The 27,318-nt window shown below is 43.9% G+C and overlaps 1 protein-coding gene and 1 pseudogene across 3 annotated transcripts in view; one reads left to right on the top strand and one right to left on the bottom strand.

Annotated features, from left to right (window-relative positions):
* Positions 1-27,318, top strand: part of MYLK (myosin light chain kinase) — a 280,259-nt gene that overhangs the window by 119,689 nt on the left and 133,252 nt on the right. For all 3 annotated transcript variants that reach the window (XM_027535988.1, XM_027536006.1, XM_027536036.1), the window contains one exon: positions 15,152-15,359. In XM_027535988.1, coding sequence (XP_027391789.1) covers positions 15,152-15,359 — 208 coding nt within the window. The remainder of the gene's footprint in view (positions 1-15,151; positions 15,360-27,318) is intronic.
* On the bottom strand, positions 26,399-27,252 carry LOC113889443 (annotated as a pseudogene).

Raw genomic sequence — 27,318 nt, 5'->3', positions numbered from 1 at the left:
CTGGAAGGACTAATGCTGAAGCTGAAGCTCCAATATTTGTCCATCTGATGCGATTAGCCAACACATTAGAAAAGACCCTGGTGCTGGAAAAGATTGAGGGCAGGAGGAGAAGGAGGTGACAGGATGAGATGGTTGGATGGTATCACTGACTCAATGGACATGAGTTGGAGCAAACTCTGGGAGATAGTGAGGGACAGAGAAGCCTGGCGTACTACACAGTCCATGGGGTCACAAAGAGACATGACTGAGCAACTGAACAGCAACAGGTCCTTATCTAAGTGGAATCATACACGGTTTGTCCGTTTGTGCCTGGCTTAATGTCCTTTAGGTTCATCCATGTTGTAGCATGTATTATAATTTCCTTCCTTTTAGAGGCTGAATATATTTCATTGTTTGTATATACCACTCTTTGTTTATCCATGCATCTGTTGATGGACATGGGGTGCTTCTGCCTCTTGGATATTATATAAATAGTACTGCTCTGAACATGGGTGTGCAAATGTCTATTCATGTCCCTTCTTTCCGTTCTTTTGGGTTTATATCCAGAAGTGAAATTGTCAGTCATATGGTAGTTCTATTTTTAATTTTGGGGGGAAACCACTATACTGTTTTCCATAGCAGCTGTATCATTCTATTTTCTCACCATCAGTATACAAGGATTCCAGTTTCCCTACATGCTTGCTAATTTTTTTTATGCTACCCATCCTTAAAATGAGTTTTTATTAAAAGAAAAAGAAAACCTACAAGGACAAATAGAATGAAAGAGAGACAACAGATGAGTAGCAGATGAGCCATGTCAACAAATTGGTGGATGATGGAAAATGAGTAGATGATTGGGTGGCTTGGGTTTTAGCTTCTGTGTTGTGCTATACCCATGTCTAATAAAAAAAAAAAGTAAGCCTGCTTGTGCCAACACAGTTTCTATAAAAGCTGAGAAGTTGGTGGCAACACGAACTTTGAAAGTCTGGCTTGTGGACCTAAGCTGAAAATTGGAGGATTGGTTAAAAATGTAATAACAAGCAGTTAGGGTCTCAAATCCCCTCCCATACTCCATGTGTCAGGCCACTGCTCCTCTCTTGCACTGAAAGATCAAAGTTTATCTGAAGAGAGACTGAACTTAACCAACTCTCAACTCCTGGGCATGAGGTACAACTGCAGGCAGGAAGAGGTGTTGTACTCAAAAGGGAGAGGGGCTAAGTAGAAATCAGTGTATTGAAATGAGTCCCCTCATGGCCTTTCCTCAGTCAAAGTCCCAAATGCTGGCAGACAGACCTAATTACTGTGTCCAGACCACCACCCTCTCAGCAGGAAATCAGAAGTTCCTCTCTGTGGAACCTGATCGTCTCAAGACACTATACTGTTTTCCATAGCAGCTATATCATTCTATTTTATAGTTGAGCATTTTTACCCATTCACTCTATTGGAAGATCCAACAAGTTGACAAGGCCCCACTTGCATGAAGCTGTTAATTTCTTCACTCATATATGTGAAAAGTCAGTGACGGATCACTAGCTATTCCATGGAAGCCTCTGTTATTAAAAAGACAAAAAGAATCAAAAAAGAAACCAAGTAGGAACAGAAGACTACAGAAAATGTTGAAGAAATTTTGTCATACCTCAGAGATAAGAAGTTGCTTTCATTAAACAGAAAGGAGATTATTCAATGCGGTTTTTAAAACATTTGTTTATATATTTGGCTGCTTCGGGTCTTAGTTGCATCATGTGGGATCTTTCACTGCAGTGCACGGACTCTCTAGTTGTGGCATGAGGGCTCAGTATTTGGGGCACACGGGCTTAGTTACTCTGAGGTATGTGGGATCTGAGTTCCCTGACCCAGGATTGAACCTGTGTTCCCTGCATTACAGGCAGATTCTTAACCACTGGGCCACCAGAGAAGTCCCCTCAATGCAGTCTTGAAAAACCAAAAAAAGAAGATTTTTTTGAAATTAATGATAGCCAAAATAATAACTTCAATAGATTGGTTACACGATAAAGGTGAAATCTCTTCAGTTCAGTTCAGTTGCTCATTCGTGTCCGACTCTTTGCGACCCCGTAAACTGCAGCACGCCAGGCCTCCCTATCCATTACCAACTCCCGGAGTTTACCCAAACTCATGTCTATTGAGTCGGTGATGTCATCTAACCATCTCATCCTCTGTCATTCCCTTCTCTTCCTGCCTTCAATCTTTCCCAACATCAGGGTCTTTTCCAATGAGCCAGCTCTTTGCATCAGGTGGCCAAAATTTTGGACTTTCAGCTTCAACATCAGTCCTTCCAATGAACACCCAGGACTGATTTTCTTTAGGATGGACTGGTTAGCTCTCCTTGCAGTCCAAGGGACTCTCAAGAGTCTTCTCCAACACCACAATTCAAAAACATCAATTATTTGGTGCTCAGCTTTCTTTATACTGCAACTTTCACATCCATACATGACTACTGGAAAAACCATAGCCTTGACTAGGTGGACCTTTGTTGCCAAAGTAATGTATCTGCTTTTCAATATGCTGTCTAGGTTGGTTGTAATTTTCCTTCCAAGGAGTAAGCAAGTGTCTTTTAACTTCATGGCTGCAATCACCATCTGCAGTGATTTCGGAGCCCCAAAAAATAGTCAGCCACTGTTTCCCCATCTATTTCCCATGAAGTGATGGGACCAGAAGCCATGATCTTCATTTTCTGAATGTTGAGCTTTAAGCCAACTTTTTCACTCTCCTTTTTCACTTTCATCAAGAGGCTCTTTAGTTCTTCTTCACTTTCTGCCATAAGGGTGATGTCATCTGCATATCTGAGGTTATTGATATTTCTCCCGGCAATCTTGATTCCAGCTTGTGTTTCATCAAACCCAGCATTTCTCATGATGTACTCTGCATATAAGTTAAATAAGCAGGGTGACGATATACAGCCTTGACATACTTCTTTTCCTATTTGGAACCAGTCTGTTGTTCCATGTCCACTTCTAACTGTTGCTTGCTGAACTGCATACAGGTTTCTCAAGAGGTGGGTCAGGTGGTCTGGTATTCCCACCTCTTTCAGGACTTTCCACAGTTTATTGTGATCCACACAGGCAAGGCTTTTTGGCATAGTCAATAAAGCAGAAATAGATGTTTTTCTGGAACTCTTTTACTTTTTCAATGATCCAGCGAATGTTGGCAATTTGATCTCTGGTTCCTCTGCCTTTTCTAAAACCAGCTTGAACATCTGGAATTTCACGGTTCATATATTGCTAAAGCCTGGCTTGGAGAATTTTGAGCATTACTTTACTAGCATGTGAGATGAGTGCAATTGTGAGGTAGTTTGAGCATTTTTTGGCATTGCATTTCTTTGGGATTGGAATGGAAACTGACCTTTTCCAGTCCTGTGGCCACTGCTGAGTTTTCCAAATTTGCTGACATATTGAGTGCAGCATTTTCATAGCATCATCTTTCAGGATTTGAAATAGCTCAACTGGAATTCCATCACCTCCATTAGCTTTGTTCATAATGATACTTCCTAAGGTCCACTTGACTTCACATTCCAGGTTGTCCGGCTCTAGGTGAGTGATCACACCATTGTGATTATCTGGGTCAAGAAGATCTCTTTTGTACAGTTCTGTGTATTCTTGCCACCTCTTCTTAATCTCTTCTGCTTCTGTTAGGTCCATACCGTTTCTGTCCTTTATTGAGCCCATATTTCCATGAAATGTTCCCTTGATATCTCTAATTTTCTTGAAGAGATCTCTAGTCTTTCCTATTCTATTGTTTTCCTCTATGTCTTTGCACTGATCACTGAGGAAGGCTTTCTTATCTCTCCTTGCTATTCTTTGGAACTCTGCATTCAGGAATATCTTTCCTTTTCTCCTTTGCTTTTTGCTTCTCTTCTTTTCACAGCTATTTGTAAGGCCTCCTGAGACAGCCATTTTGCTTTTTTGAATTTCTTTTTCTTGGGGATGGTCTTGATGCCTGTCTCCCATACAATGTCATAAACCTCCATCCACAGTTCATCAGGCACTCTGTCTATCAGATCTAGTCCCTTAAATCTATTTCTCACTTCTACTGTATAACCATAAGAGATTTGATTTAGGTCATACCTGAATGGTCTAGTGGTTTTCCCCACTTTCTTCGATTTAAGTCTGAATTTGGCAATAAGGAGTTCATGATCTGAGCCACAGTCAGTTCCTTGTCTTGTTTTTGCTGACTGTATAGAGCTTTTCCATCTTTGGCTGCAAAGAATATAATCAAAAATTCCTCAAAATTGAAAGATATGCATTATCTACAATGAAAAGACCTATTACCAAGGATCTAGTACAATGAGTGAATAGAGATTTACATACAACAAAGCACCTCATCATGGAGTTCTAGGCTGTCAGGGATAAAGAGAAGATTCCAGAAGCTCTGAAGCAAAAAACCCACACACATACACTGGGTCATAGAGGAAGGATCGGCATGGCATTATACCTCTTGTATCAACACTGGATGCCGACTTCAAATGCCATGAAGCAATACCTTCAAAATTCTGAAGGAAGATTTTCCACTATAATTCTTTTCCTAGATAAACTGCCAGTTGAGTATAAAGTAGACTATTGACACTTTTGGAAATGACTTTTGGAAACTTAAAGATTTAATCTTCCTTGCATTTGTTCATAAGAAACCACTGGAGGAGGACATGTTCAACCAAAGTGGTGGCGCCCAAGAGGATGGTAAAGGAAAGTCCCCAGAGCACTATGCACCAGGCCTAGATAGCATTGAGTTCAGATTTGGAGCACAGCAACAGAATGTTCCAGGAGAGATCTCTCCAATGGAGGAAAAAATAAAAGTCACCGAGATATTTGACAATTGCTGAGATGACGCTTACTCCTTGGAAGGAAAGTTATGACCAACCTAGACAGCATATTAAAAAGCAGAGACATTACTCTGCCAACAAAGGTCTGTCTAATCAAGGCTATGGTTTTTCCAGTAGTCATGTATGGATGTGAGAGTTGGACTATAAAGAAAGCTGAGCACCGAAGAATTGATGCTTTTGAACTGTGGTGTTGGAGAAGACTCTTGAGAGTCCCTTGGACTGCAAGGAGATCCAACCAGTCCATCCTAAAGGAGATCAGTCCTGAGTGTTCATTGGAAGGACTGATGTGAAGCTGAAAGTCCAAAATTTTGGCCACCTGATGCAAAAAGCTGGCTCATTTGAAAAGACCCTGACGCTGGGGAAAGACTGAAAGCAGAAAGAGAAGGGAATGACAGAGGACGAGATAGTTAGATGGGATCACCAACTCAATGGACATGAGTTTGGGTAGCGTCCGGGAGTTGGTGAGCCTAATGTACTACAGTCCATGGGGTCACAAAGAGTTGGACACGACTGAGCGACTGAAGTGAACTGACTGAGATGAATTTTATAGTTCTCTTCAGAAGTTGCATTCTTAAAAAAACCAATCAAACCAAAAGTAAGGCAGGTATTAACTCCAGGGGAAAAAAATCTATTGATAATTGTAATATACTATGTAGCTTGTCAGTGAGCGAAACTAAAATAAAGCAAACACTAACACACTGGCATAATAGAAATTGTCATTAGTTCCTGGGAATAGGGGAAGAGCTTATGGGAAGGTTGAGAGCTAAAAGCTCGTGTTTCATATAGGGAAGTTAAGACATAATGTCTAAAATTTGAAAGAATAAAATAGTTGTGTAAGGTTGTTACTTAGAAACACTGGAGAAGAAAACAGAAGGAATGGCTAAAAGAGTTGAAGATGATTTCCTGAAGGAAGTGGAACTTGGGGGTGGGAGGGGTAGAGCAGAGATCTGCTTTTTTTTTTTAATGACTTACTTATTGACATTTTGACCACATACATGTCTTGGTGAGAGTGAAAACATTTTAGAAAAGCATATTGGGTTATGTTTTTCAGCCTGGTGGCCAGCCAGACACTGACACTGCACAGGAAACAACTTTTGATTTCTTATCTGGCATGATTCTCTATGCAGATGAGGGTGCCTTTGGGCAGTGAGGTTTGGGGAGAACATTCTGCTATTAAGTAGCAAACTCACACTGCTGCTGTCTGCTGCTGGTGCAGATATTTTTGACAGCATCACAGAGGCACTCTCCCGACCACGTTGATGCAGGCAGCCCCAGAGGTCCTGCCATCCAGGCTCCAGCTGCTCACCCCGCTCGCTCACAGCCTGCCACCTGGGAGAGCGAAGCGGAAGGCAGGCTTTGTGTGGTGATGTGTGTGCACATGGAGCAGGTGGTCAGCAGCCGCCGGAGAGACAGCAAAGGTGAGGGAACCAAGCCGAGATGTTTTCGGTGGCGGGGACCCTCTGGTCACTTTTGCCCACCTTTGCTTTTAAATAGAATTGCCTCATATTCTCAGAGAGTCCTCAGAGGATGGGACCTTCCCAGGACAATCTGTGGCCGGATTGAGTCTTGTGCATTTTTGAGTCTCGTGGTGTCTGGGCTCTACTCTTTGAGGAGTCAGAAGCTGCTGCCAAGTGGCCTGTGTTGTTTGGGGAGAAGCCCTCTGCTCCATCTCTCCTGCCAGCAAAGTATGTCTCTCACTCTCCAGATTCAACTATGACAGGCCAGAAACTCCAGATTTATTACCCCAGATTTATTTCCTTCCCGAAACTTGCCCGTGCCCTTGAAATTCCAAGGCTGCATTAGTCAGTGAGGCAGAAATCAAGGGGATGGTCTGTGTCTTGAAGTTTCACATGATATTATGGAGTGGGATGATGGTACAGGCAAAACTACAGATGGGATATTTGTTTTAAAATGTGTTTTTTCATATTACATAAAATCAACAATCACTTTTCAAAAGGGGTTTACCCTTCAAATAAAAATAATAAGCCAGTTCCACTAAGACAAAAGGTGTTCTCAGTTAAAGTGTTAGGTTTTTAATCTAATTAAGGGTGTGACACCTTGAAGTTGTCTATAAGAATTCGAGTTGTGTAAGAGGAGGCTCAGCAAGCCCAGAAGTTCACAAGTACTGATATTTCTTAGGGCAGAAGCAGTTTCATGCTGTCAAAGCTTTGAGCTGAGTGGATGCTGCTGCTGCTGCTGCTGCTGCTGCTGCTGCTAAGTCGCTTCAGTCGTGTCCGACTCTGTGCGACCCCATAGACGGCAGCCCATCAGGCTCCCCCGTCCTTGGGATTCTCCAGGCAAGAACACTGGAGCAGGTTGCCATTTCCTTCTCCAATGCATGAAAGTGAAAAGTGAAAGTGAAGTCACTCAGTCATGTCCGACTCTTTAGCAACCCCATGGACTGCAGCCTACCAGGCTCCTCTGTCCATGGATTTTCCAAGCAAGAGTACTGGAGTGGGGTGCCATCGCCTTCTCTGGAATGGAGGCTAAGGTACCTTATTACAAGGAATTACTCACCTCAGAGAGAAGAGACAGAGGACCTAACCTTTTGAATTTCTTAATGCACTGTTGTACATGTTTTTTCTCATTTGATCATAAACTTATTCATGGAAATAGATACTGATATAGTTCCATCTTACAGTTGTATAAACTGAGGGCCAAGTAAGTTAAGTAACAAGGTCAGGCAACTGGTGATTGCTACAGCCAGCACCCACACATGGCTCTGTCTGATTCCAGATGCCATATACCTTCCTGAATTAGGACTCTTGTTTGCAAGTGACAGAAACCAAGTGCATGGGTTAAATGAAAGACAGGTATTGTCTCATACGACCGCGTGGATCCTAAGTCCACCTCAGCTCTGCCTGCCATGCGTCCATCTCCTTCCTTCTCCACTGTGTATGTGATGTCTTACTGTGCACATGGCTTGCTTCTCTTAGGTGGAGGCAAGGAAACAGAGGTGGGAATGGGGAAGGATGACTGCCCACAGGTAGCTTCAGGCTTACATCTTCCCAGCTTAGGATCGCTGTGAAGAGACAGTTTCAAAGTGAAAGTGAATTCGCTCAGTCGTGTCTGACTCTGCGACCCCACAGACTGTAGCTTACCAGGCTCCTCCGTCCGTGGGATTCTCCAGGCAAGAATACTGGAGTGGGTTGCCGTTTCCTTCTCCAGGAGATCTTCCCAACCCAGGGATCAAACCCGGGTCTCCTGCATTGCAGGCAGATGCTTTACCATCTGAGCCAACAGGGAAGACAAGAGACAGTTGGTTTAGTCTTGCTGTATTCTAATTGAAATTGTAGGGAAGAGTCCTGATTGGCTGACTTGGATCAGGCTCATTGTGGAAGCTTGAGTGCTTTGGCCAGAAGGCAGCTACTGATGCCTCTCCACTAGACTCACCTGAGGTGGGCAGAAGGGAAGGGAGCAGATCTTCAAAGGAGGGGCTTACCCTGGGAAAGGTGGACAGGAGATCCTGAGCACATCAAACAAAACCAAGCCACAGCGCTAATTTGTTAAACTTCTGTGACATCACGCACCTCTTATTAATATTTTAACACATCTGAGAGTATGTCTCAGCTCAGTATTAGAAACTGGAGGGTGAGCTTAGCTCCTGGGCCAGCCTCACCAGCTGGAGACGCTGGTTCCGTGGAAGCCTTTGTTAGGGAAGGTAGAGCCAGGACTCAGGGCTTTGTGCAGAGAGGTTCCCAGTAAGGCTGAAATCCCACAGCCATCCCACAGGGACTGGATCTCAAATGGAAGGACACTTGTTTTCATAGGAAAACCCTGAATTTGGAAGCACTTGGAAAACATCAGTGTCAGAGGTTCCTGATTACATTTAGAATTCTGTTTCTTTGTTAGACTGCGCCAGAGTTTTAAATGCTTGTGTCATTGAAAGGGAATCAAAAAGTTGCACACACTGATAAGCTTGAGCTAGATAAAAGGAAATCAGACTTCTTGTTTGAAACAGTCAGAAGGGCCTGAGGTATAACCTAAGGCTGCCAAGCTGTAACCTGTATCATGCTCTTTGTGGAAATTACAGTGTGTTCTCTGTCTGGCAGGTGTGGGGGTGTGGGGGTGTCTGTGTCCTGGGCCAAAGGAAAAGAAAACTTGCCACAGGAAGTGAGAGCGGCTGATCACAGAGAGAGACTTCCGGCATCTTTCCTGAAGACCTGGGTGGCCTTCTCCAGGCCGGTGTGAAGAGTTGCTTCTCTGCATTTTGCTTTTGTTTTTCATGGAAATGCTTCAGTTCCTGCTGTTTCACAACTTTGGACTTAAGGGCAGAGAGGGTCCAGCAATTTAAGCCTCTCACTAATTGCTGCTTTTAGCTGGTATGATCTCCTCCTGAAGATTCTGTGGGTTCAGTCAAGGCTTTTGACTGTTGGTAATGGGATTATTCAAAGCCTTAATTAAGTTCCTGCCCATCCAATGGGCCAGGTGCCGGGTGCTGACACTGACCCAGGCCCCTAAACTGTCATGTCATAACTATGGTTCACCCTTCACTCTTCACTCTCATAATATATCCATGATGTAAGTTTCATAGGCATTTTCTGTGGTCTAATTTGCTGGGAATGTTAATATTTAAATTCCTTCTGTGCATCCGTGTCCATTTATTATCTGGATGAGCTTATACTTGGAGATGGGACAGAAGATTCGTCTTCAATGAATTCCTCAGGATCATTGGTGTCTTTGCTATTATTTTCAGTTTTTAAATCACCAGCTCTGTCCTAGTCATTTATCCTAGGAGAATTTATTTATGTAGGAGAAGATGCCTTGAAATAGGGCAAGAAGTTCAGAGTGATGGGCTATAGGCAGGCTGGCAATCATAGGAAGCATGGAGAAAGTCGCGTTGCAGAATCAGCTTTGTCTGTCTTGAGGAGGGGGACATCTGTCCAGCAGGTTTCCTTAATTTCCCATCCTTCAGGCTCAGCCTTTCCCAGCATTGATTTTGGTTACCCAGTAGGATTCAAAGAAGTACTTATGGACAACCCCTTCATCTATTATTCCCAGCCCCAAGGATTTCTCAGCTCACTGCTCACATCTTCTTTGTGTATCTTTCCAACTCCCCAGTGTCCCGCTGAGCAGTCCCTTTTCACCCTGGCTTTAGTGTAACCCTGGTTTCTCTCTCTCTCTCTTTTTGGTCTCCCTCCATTCTCATCATGAGCAGAGCTTCAGTTTCATGTCTTGCCCAGCTCGGCACTGCAGCTGTGTGGCTTGGCAGTGTGCACACAGGGACAGGTCCACCCAGGTACAAAAGACATGCAGGAGATCATCAAAAACAGGAACATCACCCCCTTTCTACCTCTTACCAAGCTGAGAAGGCAGATGTGTAGCTCTGAGTCTTGGGGGTATGGCGGTCAGAGAAGCTGACTTTGCTCTGGGCTTACACCCTGGTAGCCTGTTCCAGGCAACCCGGAATTGACTGCAAGCCCTTCACACACATCAGAAAAAAATCAAAAGATAGGTTCGATTCCTGGGTCAGAAAGATCCCTTGGAGGAGGGCATGGCAACCCACTCCAGCATTCTTTCCTGGATAATCCCATGGACAGAGGAGCCTGGCAGGCTATAGTCCATAGGGTCGCAAAGAGTCAGACGCAACTGAAGTGACTGAGCACGCACACCCTTAAGAATGTTTCACTTTCAGTCATTAAGTAGATCTCTAAATAGCACCAGATTCTGAAAAACTTCCCAGCATGGCAGGCAGATGTGACACGGCAGCAAGCAGCCGCCCGCCTGCAGCCCAGCTTTCTCCTCACCAGCCAACACACGCAGAACGAGCCCCCACTCCTTTTAAAGGTCTTTTGAGGCCATAAAGGCTCTTGGGGACATTTTATGGAACTGAAGCACAGTTTTACTATTTTAAATTATTATAGGGGTTATGGTGACTCTATCTTTATTTTTATGACAAGTTGTCAGATATGCCCTTGATTTATTTGATCCCAAGCTTTTAAGAATACAACCTCCAATTAAATGTGGTTACTGTGGCAAAAAATATGATTCTCCTTAGAATGACCCTCTTTGGGGCCATTTCCAAAAACTCATTATGGTGAGAAGCCAGGGCTGCCTACTCATATTCACAGGCATCTCTCCTTATGGTTGCTCGGTTTTCCCTTATGGAGGATTAGAGAGTATTAAAGCTGTGGGCTGGGCCCAGGGGAGACTGAAAGGGGAAGAAAGAATCTTCCCCCAGAAGCTAAGTGGGTCATTATTTAATTCAGACTACTTCAGGGATAGAAGGACCTGAGGCATCAAGAACTGTTTTATCATCAATTAAAGGAAGGCATTACAACCTGAAGAGGTCAGGAAGCCAAGCCAGACCTGGGACACAGGCCTGGGTCTTATGTCATCTGTCTTCTCTGTCCCACACGGACTCTCCTAGGGATGTCTTGGGCACATGCATGGCACCCATCCTATCTGTCTTAGGCCGTTGGGTTATTTCTGCTATAATGGAAATACAATAGATGGGGTGGTTTAAACAACAGAAATTTATTTTTCACAGTTTTGGAGACTGGAAAGTCCAAAATCAAGGCCCCAGCAGATTCAGTGTCTGGGGAGATCCAGCTCCTGGTTTGTAGATGGCCAGCTTCTTGCTGTGTACCCACATGGTAAAAAGGAGTGAGGGAGCTCCCTGGAATAGCTTTTGTAAGGGCACTAATCCCATTCATGAGGGTCCCACCCTTCTGACCTCATCACTCCAAAGGGCCCGCCTCCTAATATAATCATATTAAGGGTTAGTATTTCAACATGAACTTTAGAGAGACACATTTAGTCTATGGCACTGTCCTTTGTTGCTCCAAGGAAACAGCCCTAGACTTGCTTTTAGCATGGCCATGACCATTGACATTTTTCCCAAGTGGGGAACAGATATTGCTTTAACATAGGGGAGGTTTAAGGTCTATAAGGGATAGACATTTATCAATGCTTTGGGTTCTATAGTATTTATCTTTCCAAAAACATAAATTTACAGTGAGGCACAGAGAGACAGCTACTCAACTGATAGACCAAAATTGTGGTCCCAGATCTGTCACTTGATCTTAAAGATAGCATATCGTTCACTTCTCCAGGCCTCTTTCCTTAGCTCTCAGGGCTTAATAATATGATTGTCCTTGCATGCTGTCACAGACACTCTTGGTACCCCACCCAAATCACCTTCACCAGGCTGCTACACCTGCTCCTAGTTGCTCTGAGTGTCAGTTAAGGGCTTGGCTTCCTGAATCCTTATCTCAGGTTCTGCTTCTGCTTCCCAAGACACCTCCATTATAGCACTGCAAGAATCAAATAAGATTCTCTATGTGGAAGACTCTGAAAACTGAAGTATCACTGGGCTTTTATTGCAGTTTTGACTGGGCTGTAAAAGTCCCAGCTGTGGCTTCTTGGCAGAAGGCCCATGATGAAGGCAGATAAGACGTCCAGGGAGGGGGGGGCTGTTGTCACACACCCAAGATTGTGGGTCTGGGTTTCTCTTCTTTCCCCACCTAGGAGCCCAAGATAGTGGGAAGACAATAAAAACGAGTTTACTTGAAGCTGAGTAATTTTTAGGTAAGGTTAGGTAGTGACTGAACAAGTTTTTCCATATCGGGAGGATAAGAATTGGAGCTGCGGATTATTCAGACCTTGGAACAGAAAAAGGTCATAGAAATTCCTGCTTTTGCTTCAGATACAGGCTGTATAAAAGTCCATTGCAAACTGCAGTTTTCTAAGTGGCACTAGTTTCAGCATTAAAAAAAAAATCCTTGGATACTTACTTTAAGGGCACTGCAAAGGTGGATTTGGTGGTGTGGGGTGGAGGGGAATGTCTATGCATGTAGAAAATGAGAGGAAAATAGAAAGGGAAATAGGGATCTGTGTCCTCAAAATCTGGAGCACTTGCAATGTCCCCAGTTAATCATTGATGCCTCCAGCCCTGATGGCCCCAGAGCTGGCACCGCTGCAGGGGGCCAGAGTACTTGCTCATGGAATGCTAAGGATGCATTTGGTGAAGTTAATGATTCATCACCTCCCCCCAGTCCCAGGGCCCTACATCCCTTTCTCTGACACTGACAGAAGCTTACCTGATCATTTTCTGGAGGTGAGGCTGGCCCTGCCTCTCACAAATTCACTGTAAGACCAGATTCCCAAGGGGCTTCCTTCTGTAGGAAAGTTTCTTTCCTTAGCTGTTTCCTGAAGATAAGCTTCAAAGAAAAAAAGAATGTGTTGCTAGAGTGATTGTCTGATATTCCTTGGCATGAAGTTTTATGCCAAGAGGGTACCACAAGATGATATGTTTTTTATATGGATTATGCATTATAAACATGCATAATGTTTATTTGTGTACCACTGTTAATTCCAATTCTAGATTTAGGTACCTTGAGGGGCTCCACAAATTAATAAATGGTTGTGCTATACATTTATTATGTGCATGTGTGTTAAGTCACTTCTGTTGTGTCTGACTCTCTGTGACTCCATGGGCTATAGCCCACTAGGCTCATCTGTCCACAGGATTTCCCAGGCAAGAATACTGGAGTGAGTGCCATGCCCTACTCCAGGGTATCTTCCTGAGCCAGGAATCAAACCTGCATCTTCTGTGACTCCTCAGTGCAGGCAGCTTCCTTACCACTGAGCCACTGGGGAGGTCATATATTCATTATACAGACACACTAATATGAAAGGAACACATATTTTCATTTAAATTTTTTTCTGTTTTACAAAGATCAAGTGTGTTATTTGCAAGAATATCAGAAAATGATAGTTAAGTAAAAGGAAAAGGAGCAACCCAGAGGTGATCTCTTTTTGTTTCATATCACAATAGACATTATAATATGCATGTGGTCCCCTTCAAACCCATCACCCTAAGATAGGATATGTGTGCTTGGCAAGGCTGCAACGGTCCAGGTGTGAGTGCGCAGCCACCTACCCTCCCCTTGCTCCCACGTGCTGATAAAGCATCCTCTCTGACCTCGCTGAGGCATGTGATGAGAATTATAGTTGCCAGTCACTGAAGGCTTTCTTTGTAAATGCAATTTGGGGTTATCCAGTGAATTTGGGTTTTGCTGCATCTGTACCCATGCTCTCTTGTCTTGGAAGTGGATACATGTGTAAAAGCTACCGCTGCCACCTATTTGCAACACCAACAGTTTCTTTCTCAGGAGGGTTCTATGATGTCTTCTGTGCATTTCCAATGCTAAAATCCCCCAATTCAGGGCCCCAGGGTTTGCACTGATGGGCCAGTCTGAGCCCTGCTCCTCTGAAGAGGAATCCATTCTGAAGGGCTGATTGAGTTTCTTGGTTTTCAGGGCCCTTGGGGAGCTTTTTCTGAAACTCAAAGTGATTTCTTTTCTTGGAACTTATCTCTCCCTGCATTTCCCCCTCAATGGGGAAACAATTTCTCTCTGAACAAGTTGCTATGAGGCTCAGATATGTTAAGTATTTAGAAAAGTGCTTAACACTTAGCACTCAGAAGATGTTAGCTGCTAACAATTCGTAGAGAGAGTGGTCTCGGGTAGCACTGCCTGATAGACACATTGAGCAAGGCACATATGTAGGTGTACCTTTCCTAGTAGCTACATTAAAACACTAAAAAGAAACAAGCGAAATTAGTTCTAACAATATATTTTATTTAACCCAGTATGTCAAAGTTACTATCTTTTCAATATGTAATCAGTATTTCTAAATTATTGAGGCATTTTACATTCTTTTTCATACTAACTCTTCAAAGCCCCTTGTGTAATTTACACTTATGCTTACGGTGTGACTCAGGATCAGCCACGTTTCAAGCATCTGGTCACCACGTGTGGCTAGTGGCCGCCGTACTGGGCAGCTCAGATCTAGAACCTTGCTACCCAGGGTGAGTTCTAGGGACCAGCAGCTTCAGCAGCATCTGAGAGCTTATCTGAATGGCAGAATCTCAGGCCCACCCCAGACCTACAGAAGTAGAATCTGCATTTTTAAGAAGTATCTGTTGCTTGTTAGAGTGGGAAGCATCGGTCGGTCTAGAATCCCCATGTTCAGTCCCCACCCCTGGGGTTTTGATTTAATTGGTCCAAGGTTGGACCTGGGCACTGGTATTTGCTTTGAATCTCCTGCAGTGATTCTAATCATGGAACCAGGCTTGAGAGACATCTGTGTGGTGGGCTCTGAAGCCAGGATGCCTGACTTGGCCACTTTCTGTCTTCAAGGCCTCAAGAAATCTACCAAAACCCTACATCTCAATTTCCTCATCTCTAAAATGGAGATGAAAGTAATATTTGTTTCACGGGCTGCTTATGAGGATTATATGAGTTAATACATGTAAAGTACCCAGAACAATATCTGATACATAGGAAGTGTTCCTTATATACACGCTCTCACCCTTTCTTCTTTTCCTTGAAGGTTCGGGGCTACCCAGAGCCCAAAGTGACATGGCACAGAAACGGACAACCCATCACCAGTGGGGGCCGCTTCCTGCTGGACTGTGGTCCCCGGGGGACTTTCAGCCTTTCGATTCGTGCTGTGTGTGAAGAGGACAAGGGAAAGTATACCTGTGAAGCCACTAACGGTAGTGGTGCCCGCCAGGTGACAGTGGAGTTGACAGTAGAAGGTGAGTCCCAGGAGGTGAAACCCCTGGGGAGAGATAAGCCGTCACTTTCCTGTGGCCTGCAGCTCCTGCTTCAGCCCTCTCTTGGGAGAGGAACCCACAAGAGAAAACATCCCCAAATCCCTGAACTCAGGACCTTGTCGTCTGATGGGGGAAATGTGGTCCCCGGAACACGGAGGCATCCAGGAGACAATGTCGGACTACACATCACCTCACTCCCCAGCTTCAGCCTTCCCTTTGCTTCCCCTCACACTGAGACTGAGACTGGATGGACTCCTCATCATGGCCTTACAAGGCCCAGTGCGCTCCTGCCTGGCTCTCCAGACCCATTTCCTTCCGCTCCTCCACTGTGCTCACTGCTTGCTCCACTGTGGTCACACTGGCCTTCTGCTTCTCCTTGAGCAAAACCTCAGGGCCCTCGCCTGCTGTTCCCTGTGTAAAGAAGTGCTCTTTCCGCAGCCCTGCCCCTGACTTGGCCCCTCACTTACTTCAGATCTCTGCTCAGACATCCCCTCCTTGGAGAACCGTCTCTGATGTTTCATCCCCAGGGCTCTCCCATCCTCTCACTCCATCCCAACTTTTCCTTCCAGGGCTATCACTGTCTCCTATTTTACTACTTCCTCCATCCAAATACCCCCTAACTGGAAGCTCTAGAGGAAGAGGGATTTTTATCTGTTTACTGCTGTATCTCCAGCATCTAGAAAACTTCCTGGCATGTGATACTGAACTATTTAGAGAAAGAACAATGTTTATTATCATCATTATAAAGTAATACATGCCCGTCATAAAAAGCTTTGTAAAACTCAAAAAAATATATAGGAGATAAACATACCAGCTTGTTAACACTGATTATTTTGTTGTTTTTCTTTTTCCTTTGTACTTAAAAAATTTTTATTAACTTCAAAAGTTCCAGGAAAACATTTGGCTGTAAGTAAAACTATTCCTTTGTGGCTGGTATATCTCCCACATGCTAAAGACACTCCACCAGTGAGAACATTTCCAGTTCAGGCCACTGGCTCCTGCTTAATGGCCTGGCATCTTAAAGGATATGGGCATTCATCAGACCCTCAGAAGTATAACAAATGTCCCTCCACCCTTTCTAAGGGGTTATAACCCAGAGGGTCAGACTCATTTTCTTCTTTCTCAGGAAACAGTCCTCCCAACCTTGATTTCAAGGGGCACTGTGTGCCAGAGAAGGTTTCAGAAGGGGGTGAGGTGTACCCAGGCCAGTGTTTTTCCTGTTTGCTTGCCTCAAGAAAGGACAGGCTGTTTCACAGAACAGGATATGCATAGTTTGGATGCTTTCCCCAAATTCTTCAACTAATTGACTCATTCTTTTTAATGGCCTTCCAGTACCTGTGGGCTGGGGTATTCCATGTGGAAAGTGGTCCCTAGTCAGTCTCTGAATAGCCCCTATCTTGGCCAGTTCTGGTCCTGTATTTTCCCCTACATTACGCACCTTTCATGCCCAAACTTGAGTTGAGGCCCACAGATAAAAATTACTTTATCCTCATGTGTTACTCAGCCCAGGCTGCCATAACAAAATACCACAGACTGCATGCCTTAAATAACAGAAATTAATTTTCTCACGGTTTTGGCAGCTGGAAGTTCAAGCTCAGGGTCCAGCAGGATTTGGTTTCTGGTGAAGGCTGTTTCTGACTAGCCACCTTTCTGCTGTGTCCTCTCATGGTGGAGATAACTCTGATGTCTCTTGATCTTCTTATAAGGGCACCAGCCTTATTGGATTAGGTGTGTGTATGTGTTAGTCACTCAGTCCTGCCCAACTGTTCGCAACCCCACGGACTGCAGCCCTCCAGGCTCCTTTGCCCATGGAATTTACTGGAGTGGGTTGCCATTTCCTACTCCAGGGGATCTTCCTGACCCAGGGATAGAACCCTCAGCTCTTGCGTCTCCTGCATTGGCAGATGGATTCTTTACCACTGCACCGCCTGGGAAGCCCTCTTGGATTAGGGCCGCACCCTTATGACCTCATTGAACCTTTGTCATGTCTTCAAAGGCCCTGTCTCCAAATACAGCCACATGGGGTGAGAGTGGGGGGGATTAGGGTTTCAATATATGAATTTGGGTGGGGACACAACAATGTTTAAAACATCCCTTTTATGATTTTCTTTTTGGAACCGGGGAAATGAGGAATCTGAGGTCCAAGGTTCTGGTCCCAACTTTTGCCAATAAACGTGTGACTTTAAATTCCATATCTCTGTTTCTGCAGAATAAAGGGTTTGAATTCTCTGGTCTCTACAGTCTGGGCTAGTCCTTGTTTTCTATGATCCATTTTAAAGGAATGGAGTTGGTAGAAGTGTAATGTGTGCTCAGTCATATCTGACTCTTTTGCAACCCCATGGACTGTAGACCACCAGGCTCCTCTGTCCATGGGATTTTACAGGCAAAAACTGGAGTGGGTTGCCATTTCCTTCTCCAGGGGAATCTTCCTGACTCAGGGATCAAACCCATGTCTCTCGAGTCTCCTGCACTGGCAAGTGGATTCTTTACCACTAGCGCCACCTGGGGAGCTATATACAACCCAGGTCACATGAAATCTTTTTTTTGTTTTTTGATTCCCATCAGTGAGGACATTAGATCTGATGTCTCAACTAAGCAGGAAAAGTTTTATTAGGTCATGGTACTTGGGGAGGGGAAAGGAAAGCAGGAGAGCTGTTAACAGAATGGGAAAACGCTAAAGCTCTCAACCCTGTCCCCTCCTCTTTGGCTTCAATATGGGGAGACCATTGAAGATGTTTTATTCCTTCTAACACTAGGAGATAGAGAATAACCTAAAGGCCATAGGCCCTTTGAATGTGAATGGCCCTGTATTCCCTTTTGCTTCTACATCAAAGGCCAGTTTTGGCCCATGTGTGGTTTGGGACCACCCCATAGACCCCAGGCCTGAAAGAATCCACTCTGGTCCCTTATGCCATGGATAAATTGTCAACAGTGCTATGCTAGCCCAAAGGGAATCCCGCAGCGCCCCCTGCTTCTCACCAGCTTTATATCCTATGCTTTTTACTTATGCTTCATATTTAGAAAGAGCAGAGCTTCTGGAATTAAGAGTATGATTCATATGTGGAGCTTTTTAAACCACCTAATGGTGAAGTTTAGTTGGCAGTGCTATCCAATGGTCTTGGATTTTAGCTCCACTAACTTCTAACTATGTAGAAATTAACCTTTTAAACCTCATTTCCTTTCCCAGAAACAGATGCTAATGGCTGCCCCATGGACTGTGTAAGGATCAGCACAGCACTGTCAAATAGCAGGCTCTCAGTACATGGTAGCTTTGTGATTCAAACCTGGCATTAACATCCTAAGAACTACTCGCAGAAGGAAATCCTTGCATGAAGAGTGGAAGAGAAAACTTTCTCCTCTGATTTCCTTTGGTAACCAGGGCCAAGAAACATGCAGTATCTCCCATGAGGGCAAGCATCTTAATGACAGGACCATTCACGACCTTGTGCAGTGGAATTAAACCCTAGGCTGAACCCTGGAAAGGGTCTGTGTAGCCAGCCCTGACGCTCACCCACCTCCAGACAGCTTGTCACAGAGCTTGGTGTAAAGCAAGGGAGAGATGTGATGCCTGCCCCCTTGGGAGCTTCTCTCTAATGGAGAGGCCATGGGCTGTTCTCTAGCCCCACACTGTCCAGAAAAATACAGTTGATTCTTGAACAGTACAGGTTTGAACCTTGCAGGTCCACTTATACAGGGATTTTTTTTTTCAGTAGTAAATACTACAGTACTACATGATCTGAGATTGGTTAAATCTGTGATGTAGAACTGCAGATACATAGAAACCGCATGTGTATGGAGGGCTGACTATAAGTTATACATGGATTTTCCACTGTGGGGAGGATGGGCACCCCTAATTCCCAAGTTGTTAAAGGGTCAACTATATAATACTGGGAAATCCCATGGACAGAGGAGCCTGGCGGGCTACAGTTCATCAGGTTGCAAAGAACTGGACAAGACTGAAGTGACTTAGCACACATATAATGTGAGCCACATATGTAATCTTATGTTTTCTAGTAGCCACATTTTTAAAGTTGAAATCAATTTTGATAAAATATTTTACTTAATACAATACATTCAAGATTTATCATTTCAAAATATAATCAATATGAAAATTATTCCTAAGATATTTTATGTTCTCTAACATTTGCAGCATATTTTGCATAGTAGCACATCTTAATTCAAACCAGCTGTATTTCAAGAATTCAGTAACGACTGGTGGCTAATGGCTACCATGCCAGACAGCAGAGCTCTAGAAACTCCCACGTGAATAGGGATAAACAAGGTTTACATGGAGAAAAGAGAAGAGAAGCCCACAGGTATAAACAAGGTGGTGGCTTGTCCAGGGCAGTCACTCCATAGTGTGAACCTCGGGCGTGGGGTCGGGTGAGGGGTGGGGAGATATGCCCCTCACCCCATGCTGTGACTCTGAGAAGGCCCTTTGTGTCTCAGGGAACAGATAGTCACTTAAGTCATTTCAAGCAATAGATGGTTAATGTTAAGGACTTGAGCTCAGGAACCCAGGGAAAGCCAAACTGGTCAGCCCAGAGGTGATCCGACCTCAGAACTGCTCAGACTCACCCTTAGGCATGTTTAACGCAAATGCAAGGGCACCCAGATCACCTGGGGAATCTTGTGAAAACGCAGATTCTGGTTCTGTAGGTCTGGAGTGCTGCGCACATGCCTACAGTTCTAACCAATTCAGTTCAGCTCAGTCACTCAGTCATGTCCAACTCTGCAACCCCATGGACTGCAGCACGCCAGGCCTCCCTGTCCATCACCAACTCTCAGAGTCTACTCAAACTCATGTCCATTGAGTCGGTGATGCCATCCAACCATCTTATCCTGTGTCCGCTTCTCCTCCTGCCTTCAATTTTCCCCAGCATCAAAGTCTTTTCAAATGAGTCGGTTCTTTGCATCAGGTGGCCAAAGTATTGGAGTTTCAGCTTCAACATCAGTCCTTCCAATGAATATACAGGACTGATTTCCTTTAAGATGGACTGGTTAGCTCTCCTTGCAGTCCAGGGGACTCTTCAAGAGTCTTCTCCAACACCACAGTTCAAAAGCATCAATTCTTTGGCCCTCAGCTTTCTTCAGAGTCCAACTCTCATATCCATACATGACTACTTGAAGAACCATAGCTTTGACTAGATGGATCTTTGTTGGCAAAGTAATGGCTCTGCTTTTTAATATGCTATCTAGGTTGGTCATAACTTTTCTTCCAAGGAGCAAGTGTCTTTTAATTTCATGGCTTCAGTCACCGTCTGTGGTGATTTTGGAGCCCCCCAAAATAAAGTCTCTCACTGTTTCCACTGTTTCCCCATCTATTTGCCATGAAATGATGGGACCAAATGCCATGATCTTAGTTTTCTGAATGTTGAGCTTTAACCCAACATTTTCACTCTCCTCTTTCACTTTCATCAAGAAGCTCTTTAGTTCTTCTTCACTTTCTGCCATAAGGGTGGTGTCATCTGCATATCTGAGGTTATTGGTATTTCTCCCAGCAATCTTGATTCCATCTTGTGCTTCTTCCAGCCCGGCATTTCGCATGATGTACTCTGCATATAAGTTAAATAAGCAGGGTGGCAATATGCAGCCTTGACATACTCCTTTCCTGATTTGGAACCAGTCTGTTGTTCCATGTCCAGTTCTAACTGTTGCTTCCTGACCTGCATACAGGTTTCTCAAGAGGCAGGTCAGGTGGTCTGGTATTCCCATCTCTTTCAGAATTTTCCGCAGTTTGTTGTGATCCACACAGTCAAAGGCTTTGGCATAGTCAATAAGGCAGAAATACATGTTTTTCTGGAACTCTGTTGCTTTTTCGATGATCCAACAGATGTTGGCAATTTGATCTCTGGTTCCTCTGCCTTCAAATCCAGCTTGAACATCTGGAAGTTCATGGTTCACATATTGCTGATGCCTGGCTTGGAGAATTTTGCGCATTACTTTACTAGCGTGTGAGATGAGTGCAATCGTGTGGTAGTTTGAGCATTCTTTGGCATTGTAGTTCTAACCAGCCGCTGGTGATGCCCGTGTGGCTGGTCCACAGGTCACACTTTGAGTAGTACGGAAGAATTCCATTACAGATGTGATGTATTTATCCTAGTATGAGTGATTCTCAAGGGTGAGCATGCATCAGAATCACCTGGAGGGCTTCTGAAACCACAAACTGCGAGGCTCTGCCCCAGAGTTTCTGGGTTAATAGCTGTAGGATGAGCTGAAGAGTTTTCATTTTAAAAGTTTCCTAGTGGTGTTGATACTAGGTTGATGCACACTGGGTCCAACACTTTGAGAACCAGTAGGCTAGTGCCTCTACCTACTATGTTAGTTCTCCAGAGAAACAGAATAGATCATATGTATATGTGTATAAAAAGATACACTGAGGAAACCAGAAGGGGAAGAGACACGTGTACCCCAATGTTCATCGCAGCACTGTTTATAATAGCCAGGACATGGAAGCAACCTAGGTGTCCATCAGCAGATGAATGGATAAGAAAGCTGTGGTACATATACACAATGGAGTATTACTCAGCCATTAAAAAGAATACATTTGAATCAGTTCTAATGAGGTGGATGAAACTGGAGCCTATTATACAGAGTGAAGTAAGCCAGAAGGAAAAACATAAATACAGTATACTAACGCATATATATGGAATTTAGGAAGATGGTAACAATAACCCGGTGTACGAGACAGCAAAAGAGACACTGATGTATAGAACAGTCTTATGGACTCTGTGGGAGAGGAAGAGGGTGGGAAGATTTGGGAGAATGACATTGAAACATGTAAAATATCATGTAAGAAACGAGATGCCAGTCCAGTTCAATGCACGATACTGGATGCTTGGGGCTGGTGCACTGGGACGACCCAGAGGGATGGTGTGGGGAGGGAGGAGGGAGAAGGGTTCAGGATGGGGAACACATGTATACCTGTGGCGGATTCATTTTGATATTTGGCAAAACTAATACAATTATGTAAAGTTTAAAAATAAAATAAAATTTAAAAAAAAAAAGAAAAGAAATCAGGGTTAAAATTTTTAATGTAATTTAAATTAGTAAATTTTGGTATTTAACTCTTAAAAAAAAATAAAATAAAATAAAAAGATTCATGACAAGGAATTGGCTGTCACCATTATGGGGGCTGACAAATCCCAAGATCTTCAGTCAGCAAGCTGGAGAACCAGGAGACCTGATGGTGTCATTCCTGCCCAAATGCTAACACCTGAGAATCAGGACAGCGGATGATGTGGTTTCAGTCCTAAGCGGGAAGGCCCTGTAGGTGATGGTTTCTGAGGCTGCTCCACTTGTCTCTGTTGAAAAGCAAAGACACATCCTGATCCTGGCATGTCTCCCAGAGCTGAGAGTGTGTCCCTCTGTCCACACAGCCTTGTGCACCACTCTGTCCCTCTCTGGGCCAGGCCCATTTCAGATAGGCTCCCCGCCCTCTCCAAGTTTACCTCCTACTGGGAAAGAGACTACAAATAGATAACCAATATAACTTGTAGAATTAAGTACTCCCTGACCATGTGTGAGAAACAGAGCCAGGTGGCAGGCCACCCAGAATGTGGCAGCAGAAGGGAGAGTGACCCCACGTCACGGAGTTTAAGGGGGAGGAGTGGCCTTAGTGACCGCTAGCCTAGCTATGCTGGGGTCGCTGACACCAGTGTTATCTGGTGATATTTGGATTTGTAGGAAATGCTTTTACGCTATGTTTTGCTACTACCCTTTTTTCGGGGACAGATTTCTCAGATCCCTTTCATTTTCACATTGAATTAGATTGATGACAATATGTATTTTGAGACTGTGTCTATTTGCAGTGGCTGAGTTTTAAAATTACTCTATTCCTCAAGAACGTCTGTTATGAGTCTCCTTTTGTTGTGTTGTTCTCTTCTTTCATACCATCTTCTTTTACCGAAATCTTCTACCTCCTTTAAAGACCATAATTATATTTCTCATTTGTACTGTTTATAACCTCTTTTCAGTCCATAACACTCCCGATCACTCTCCTTTTTGTAGGTATATATGCCCTATTTTTTTTCTTACCCAGTCAGAATATTAAAATGCTCTGAATTTTTGTCCTTTTCTATCTCATCAAAGTTAAATATATAAATGTGGTAGAGATAAAAGTATTTTTTTTGCTCCTGCAGTCTCACTGGTAAACAGTTGTGTGTCAAGAGTGCCTTGGCAGAGGGCTCACGTGTTTGCTACATGGAAAAGTTAGATGACAAAGGACTCAGTCTCATTCTCTTCTTGAAGGATGACTTCCACATCCTTGTCTCCCTTCCCTCAGCTGTTTCCACCTTCCAGTTTGCCTCCAAAATATATGCCAGCACTGCTGACTGGCCCAGTTTTTACTCCTGATGGTGCCATCTTTTCTCCTCATCTCTTACTCCTCCATCTGGTTCTCCCATCTCCACCCCAAACCCCCTATACTTTCCCGTTGCTTGTAGTCCTGGCCTCCTCTCCATTCATCAAGCTTTTTTGCATGTGCTAACTTTGTGCTGTTATCTAAGAGCAACAAGACTTGGTAATTGCTCTCAAGAGGCTGACTTTCTTGACCTCATATTTCATTGTTATGTGATGATTAGGCAACAACATCAGGATGCATTTAGGAAGTGCTGACTTTGTGTGGTACCGTGTGGGAGACAAAATACTTTGTCAGATCCTTTCTGCAAGAACCTGGTTGGTCAGATAAGATCAAGACATGTTGAAAGCTAAGTCAAAACACAATCCCAGTCATAAGATAGCATTGGTTTATCTGCCAAATGATTGGCACTTCAGCTCTGTAAGCTTAGAGGAGGACGAGATCTCTGGAGGCTGAAATGGTCTGTGATGTCTTCTTGGTGGAGGAAGGACTTGGTTAGTCCTGGATGGATCAGGTCAGATGGATGCCATTTGGATGGCAGAATACGATACTAATGACAGGGATGGGAGAACAGTGGAGAGAATTAAGGCCTGGGGTGGAGGGCTGGGCAGGAGCAGAGATAGTGGGAAATGAAACTGAAGGAGAGATTGGGAGGAGACCATGGCAGGTCTGGAGCATGAGGCCAGGTGGTTTGTAGAGTCAGATCCATCTCAGAGTATGAGTGGACAGTTCTGCCCTTCATCGTTGCTTTTCTATTTTCATACTTCATGTCGCTCTCCAGGTGAAAGGAAAAGAACCCGAACTGTTGGAGCCCATTGCCTGTGAATTCATGGCCTGATGGGTGTAAAAATAAAGACCTGGACTATAAAAAAAAAAAAATGAATGAAACCTTAAAAGAAGATAACATGGCAAGACAAGTTACAGACCACTGCTCCCCTTAGCCACAGCTAGAAGGACAGACATACTATGTGCTTATTTCTGCTTCAGGAATCTTCTAACTTATTTTTATTTTTCTGAACACATGGGTTTCTACCACACGTGATCACAGATTTTTCACATGTTCCGTGTTTGATACACCATCATTTTGCGTGATTCCAAGCAAAAATGGGTTGCTTATTAGTACAATGAATTTCTCCAGAACCATGTTTAAAATAACCTTCCCATACACTGCACTTGCCCACCGGGTGGTTTCTGATCAGACATCCATATAGTAGCTGCAGCCAAATTACTCCCACCACATCAGACCCACAAATGCGGAGGGGCTCAAACCAGAGGTGACTTTCTCTTTATTTCCTTTCTGATAAATTTTTATAAAATCAGTCTTTATGACTTAAGTACTAAAGGGAACACCTGCTACTTGGCTTGGTGTTTTGGGGGGTGGAATCACAATGGAAAGTAACTCTTGAGAAGTGAGCTGGGATGCCTGGGAGTTTTGGCCTCAGAAAGAAGACTGTAAAGGAAATAGCCATTTTCTCTCTTTAGAGGATCTAAATCCTTTTCAGAGTACTTATTTAAGACAACTTAGAGATCACTGGTTGCCATTTATTGAATTATTCCTCCCTCCAAAATGAAACTTCAGGTCACTACTCCTTTGAATTCATTTGGTAGGATATGACTACCTTATCCATCAATGACTGGGAAGTAGTTTGTCTTCTAAGTGGTGAATATTTTATTTCAACCCCTTGAGGAAGAATTGGTTCTTTAGTGCATCAGTTCCTGGGGACCCAAACAGAACTCCTGAAATGTCAACTTGATGTCCTTGGATGACCTCCTTAGCGTTATGGAAGGATGAACAGCTGACCCTTGAACAACACAAGTTTGAAATGTGTGGGTCCACTTATACATGGATTCTTTTCAATAAATAGTATTTTCATTTAATTAAGTGTGGGGAAAAGTTTGTCTTTGATTAGAGATCACAATAATCAAATCAAAACAACTAGGGTTTGAGTCCCAGTTCTGTACAAGTCATTTCAACTTACTCCCCTTGGGTGAGTTGTGTATCAGTTCCTTCATTTTTGAGACAGATTAACAGTATGTGAATCTTCTACTACATGGGATTGATGCCCCCAATCCCCATGTTCTCCAAGGGTCAACTACTTGTTATTGAGTGTCATTGTATAAGAATAATGCACACGTGTACCTTCTGTGGAGAATGCACTGTGGTGTGGCAGTGACCTCCAAAGCTCACTGATTGGAGGCAGTAGAGTGAACCATTTATATGGGGTGAGGCCCCTGCTTATACAGGGACAGGCAGCCCCTGGGATAGGCCTGTTAACATGTATGGTCAGGACTTTCATGACTCCTGGAAGACACAGCTAAGACCTTGACAGATGACAACACAGACCTTCTTGGGAAGGAAGGCAGCCCAGCCACCTCGTCATCCTGAAGTCCCCCCTCCCTCCCCTTCCCCAGTCCATCACCAGATCCTGCTGGGCCAGCTCATTTGTCCCCACTGCCACCATTCCAGCCCATCATCTCTGTCCTGTTGCATGGATTCCCAACTTGTCTCCCCAATTCCACACATCAGTCAGTCAGTTCAGTTGCTCAGTCACGTCTGACTCTTTGCGACCCCATGAATTTCCACATTGCTGCTAAAAAAAAAAAAAAAAAAAAAAAATCAAACGTATTTTATCACTCCCTCCCTTCAAATCTTCCAACAAGGATTTCTACTTTTAAACTGAAATTCAGGATCTTCAGCAGGCCCTGCACTGGAATGTCCCCTCCCCTATCTTTGAAGCACTTTGTCTTTCTCTTAAGGCTCAAGTTTTATTCTGGCTTTTATTACACACACCAGTCTACTGGCTGGAGCTCTAGCTAATGCCTTATGCATAATAGGGACTGGATCTGCGTTTTAGTACAGATGAGGTCTCAAGGATCCCATGTCATTAGCAGAAAAGTGTTTTGACACCACACTTACAGTCATTTCCCCCATTTTTTCCACTTCTGTGGTCTGTCACTTGTCTTGCTATGTTATCTTCTTTTAAGGTTTCATTCTTTTTTTTTCTTTTACAGTCTAGGTCTTTATTTTTACACCCATCAGGCCATGAATTTATAGGGAATGGGCTCCAACAGTTTGGGTTCCTTTCCATTGATCCTCACAAAGTGTGCTTCTTTGGGTGGAGCAGGCTGGCACTTCAGATGAACCCAAGTCCCTTTCTTTTTGGCTTCCTTCTTTTTCTGAACATTTTCATACACGTGTTTCAGGAAGCTATCTTGGCTCTTAGAGTGCTTAATATGCTTGATAGGCACATTGATTCTCTTGGCAAGAGTCTTGCCCTTAACTTGTTTGTTTACAATGATGCCAACGTCATGGTAGGTGACACTGTAGACTCTCCCAGTTTTGCCATGGTCACATTTGTGGGGCAATCCTTTTTGAATAGTACCCATTCCCTTGATATCTACAATATCACCCTTCTCGTAGATTCACATGTATGTGGCCAAAGGTGCAACTCTGTGTTTTCTAAAAGGCCTAGAGAGGATGCAGCCCCTCCTCTTTCCCTTCGTGTTGGTCATTTTGGCGAATTACTGGAAGATGGCGGTTCCAGCCGAAAGGGCTCATTCTTTTTTTGTTTTCTAATATGT

This window comes from Bos indicus x Bos taurus, chromosome 1 (genome assembly GCF_003369695.1).
Source record: "Bos indicus x Bos taurus breed Angus x Brahman F1 hybrid chromosome 1, Bos_hybrid_MaternalHap_v2.0, whole genome shotgun sequence".
Classification (NCBI taxonomy): Eukaryota; Metazoa; Chordata; class Mammalia; order Artiodactyla; family Bovidae; genus Bos; species Bos indicus x Bos taurus.
The sequence above is the reverse complement of the archived record's forward strand: the minus strand, read 5'-3'. Positions and strand labels throughout refer to the sequence as shown.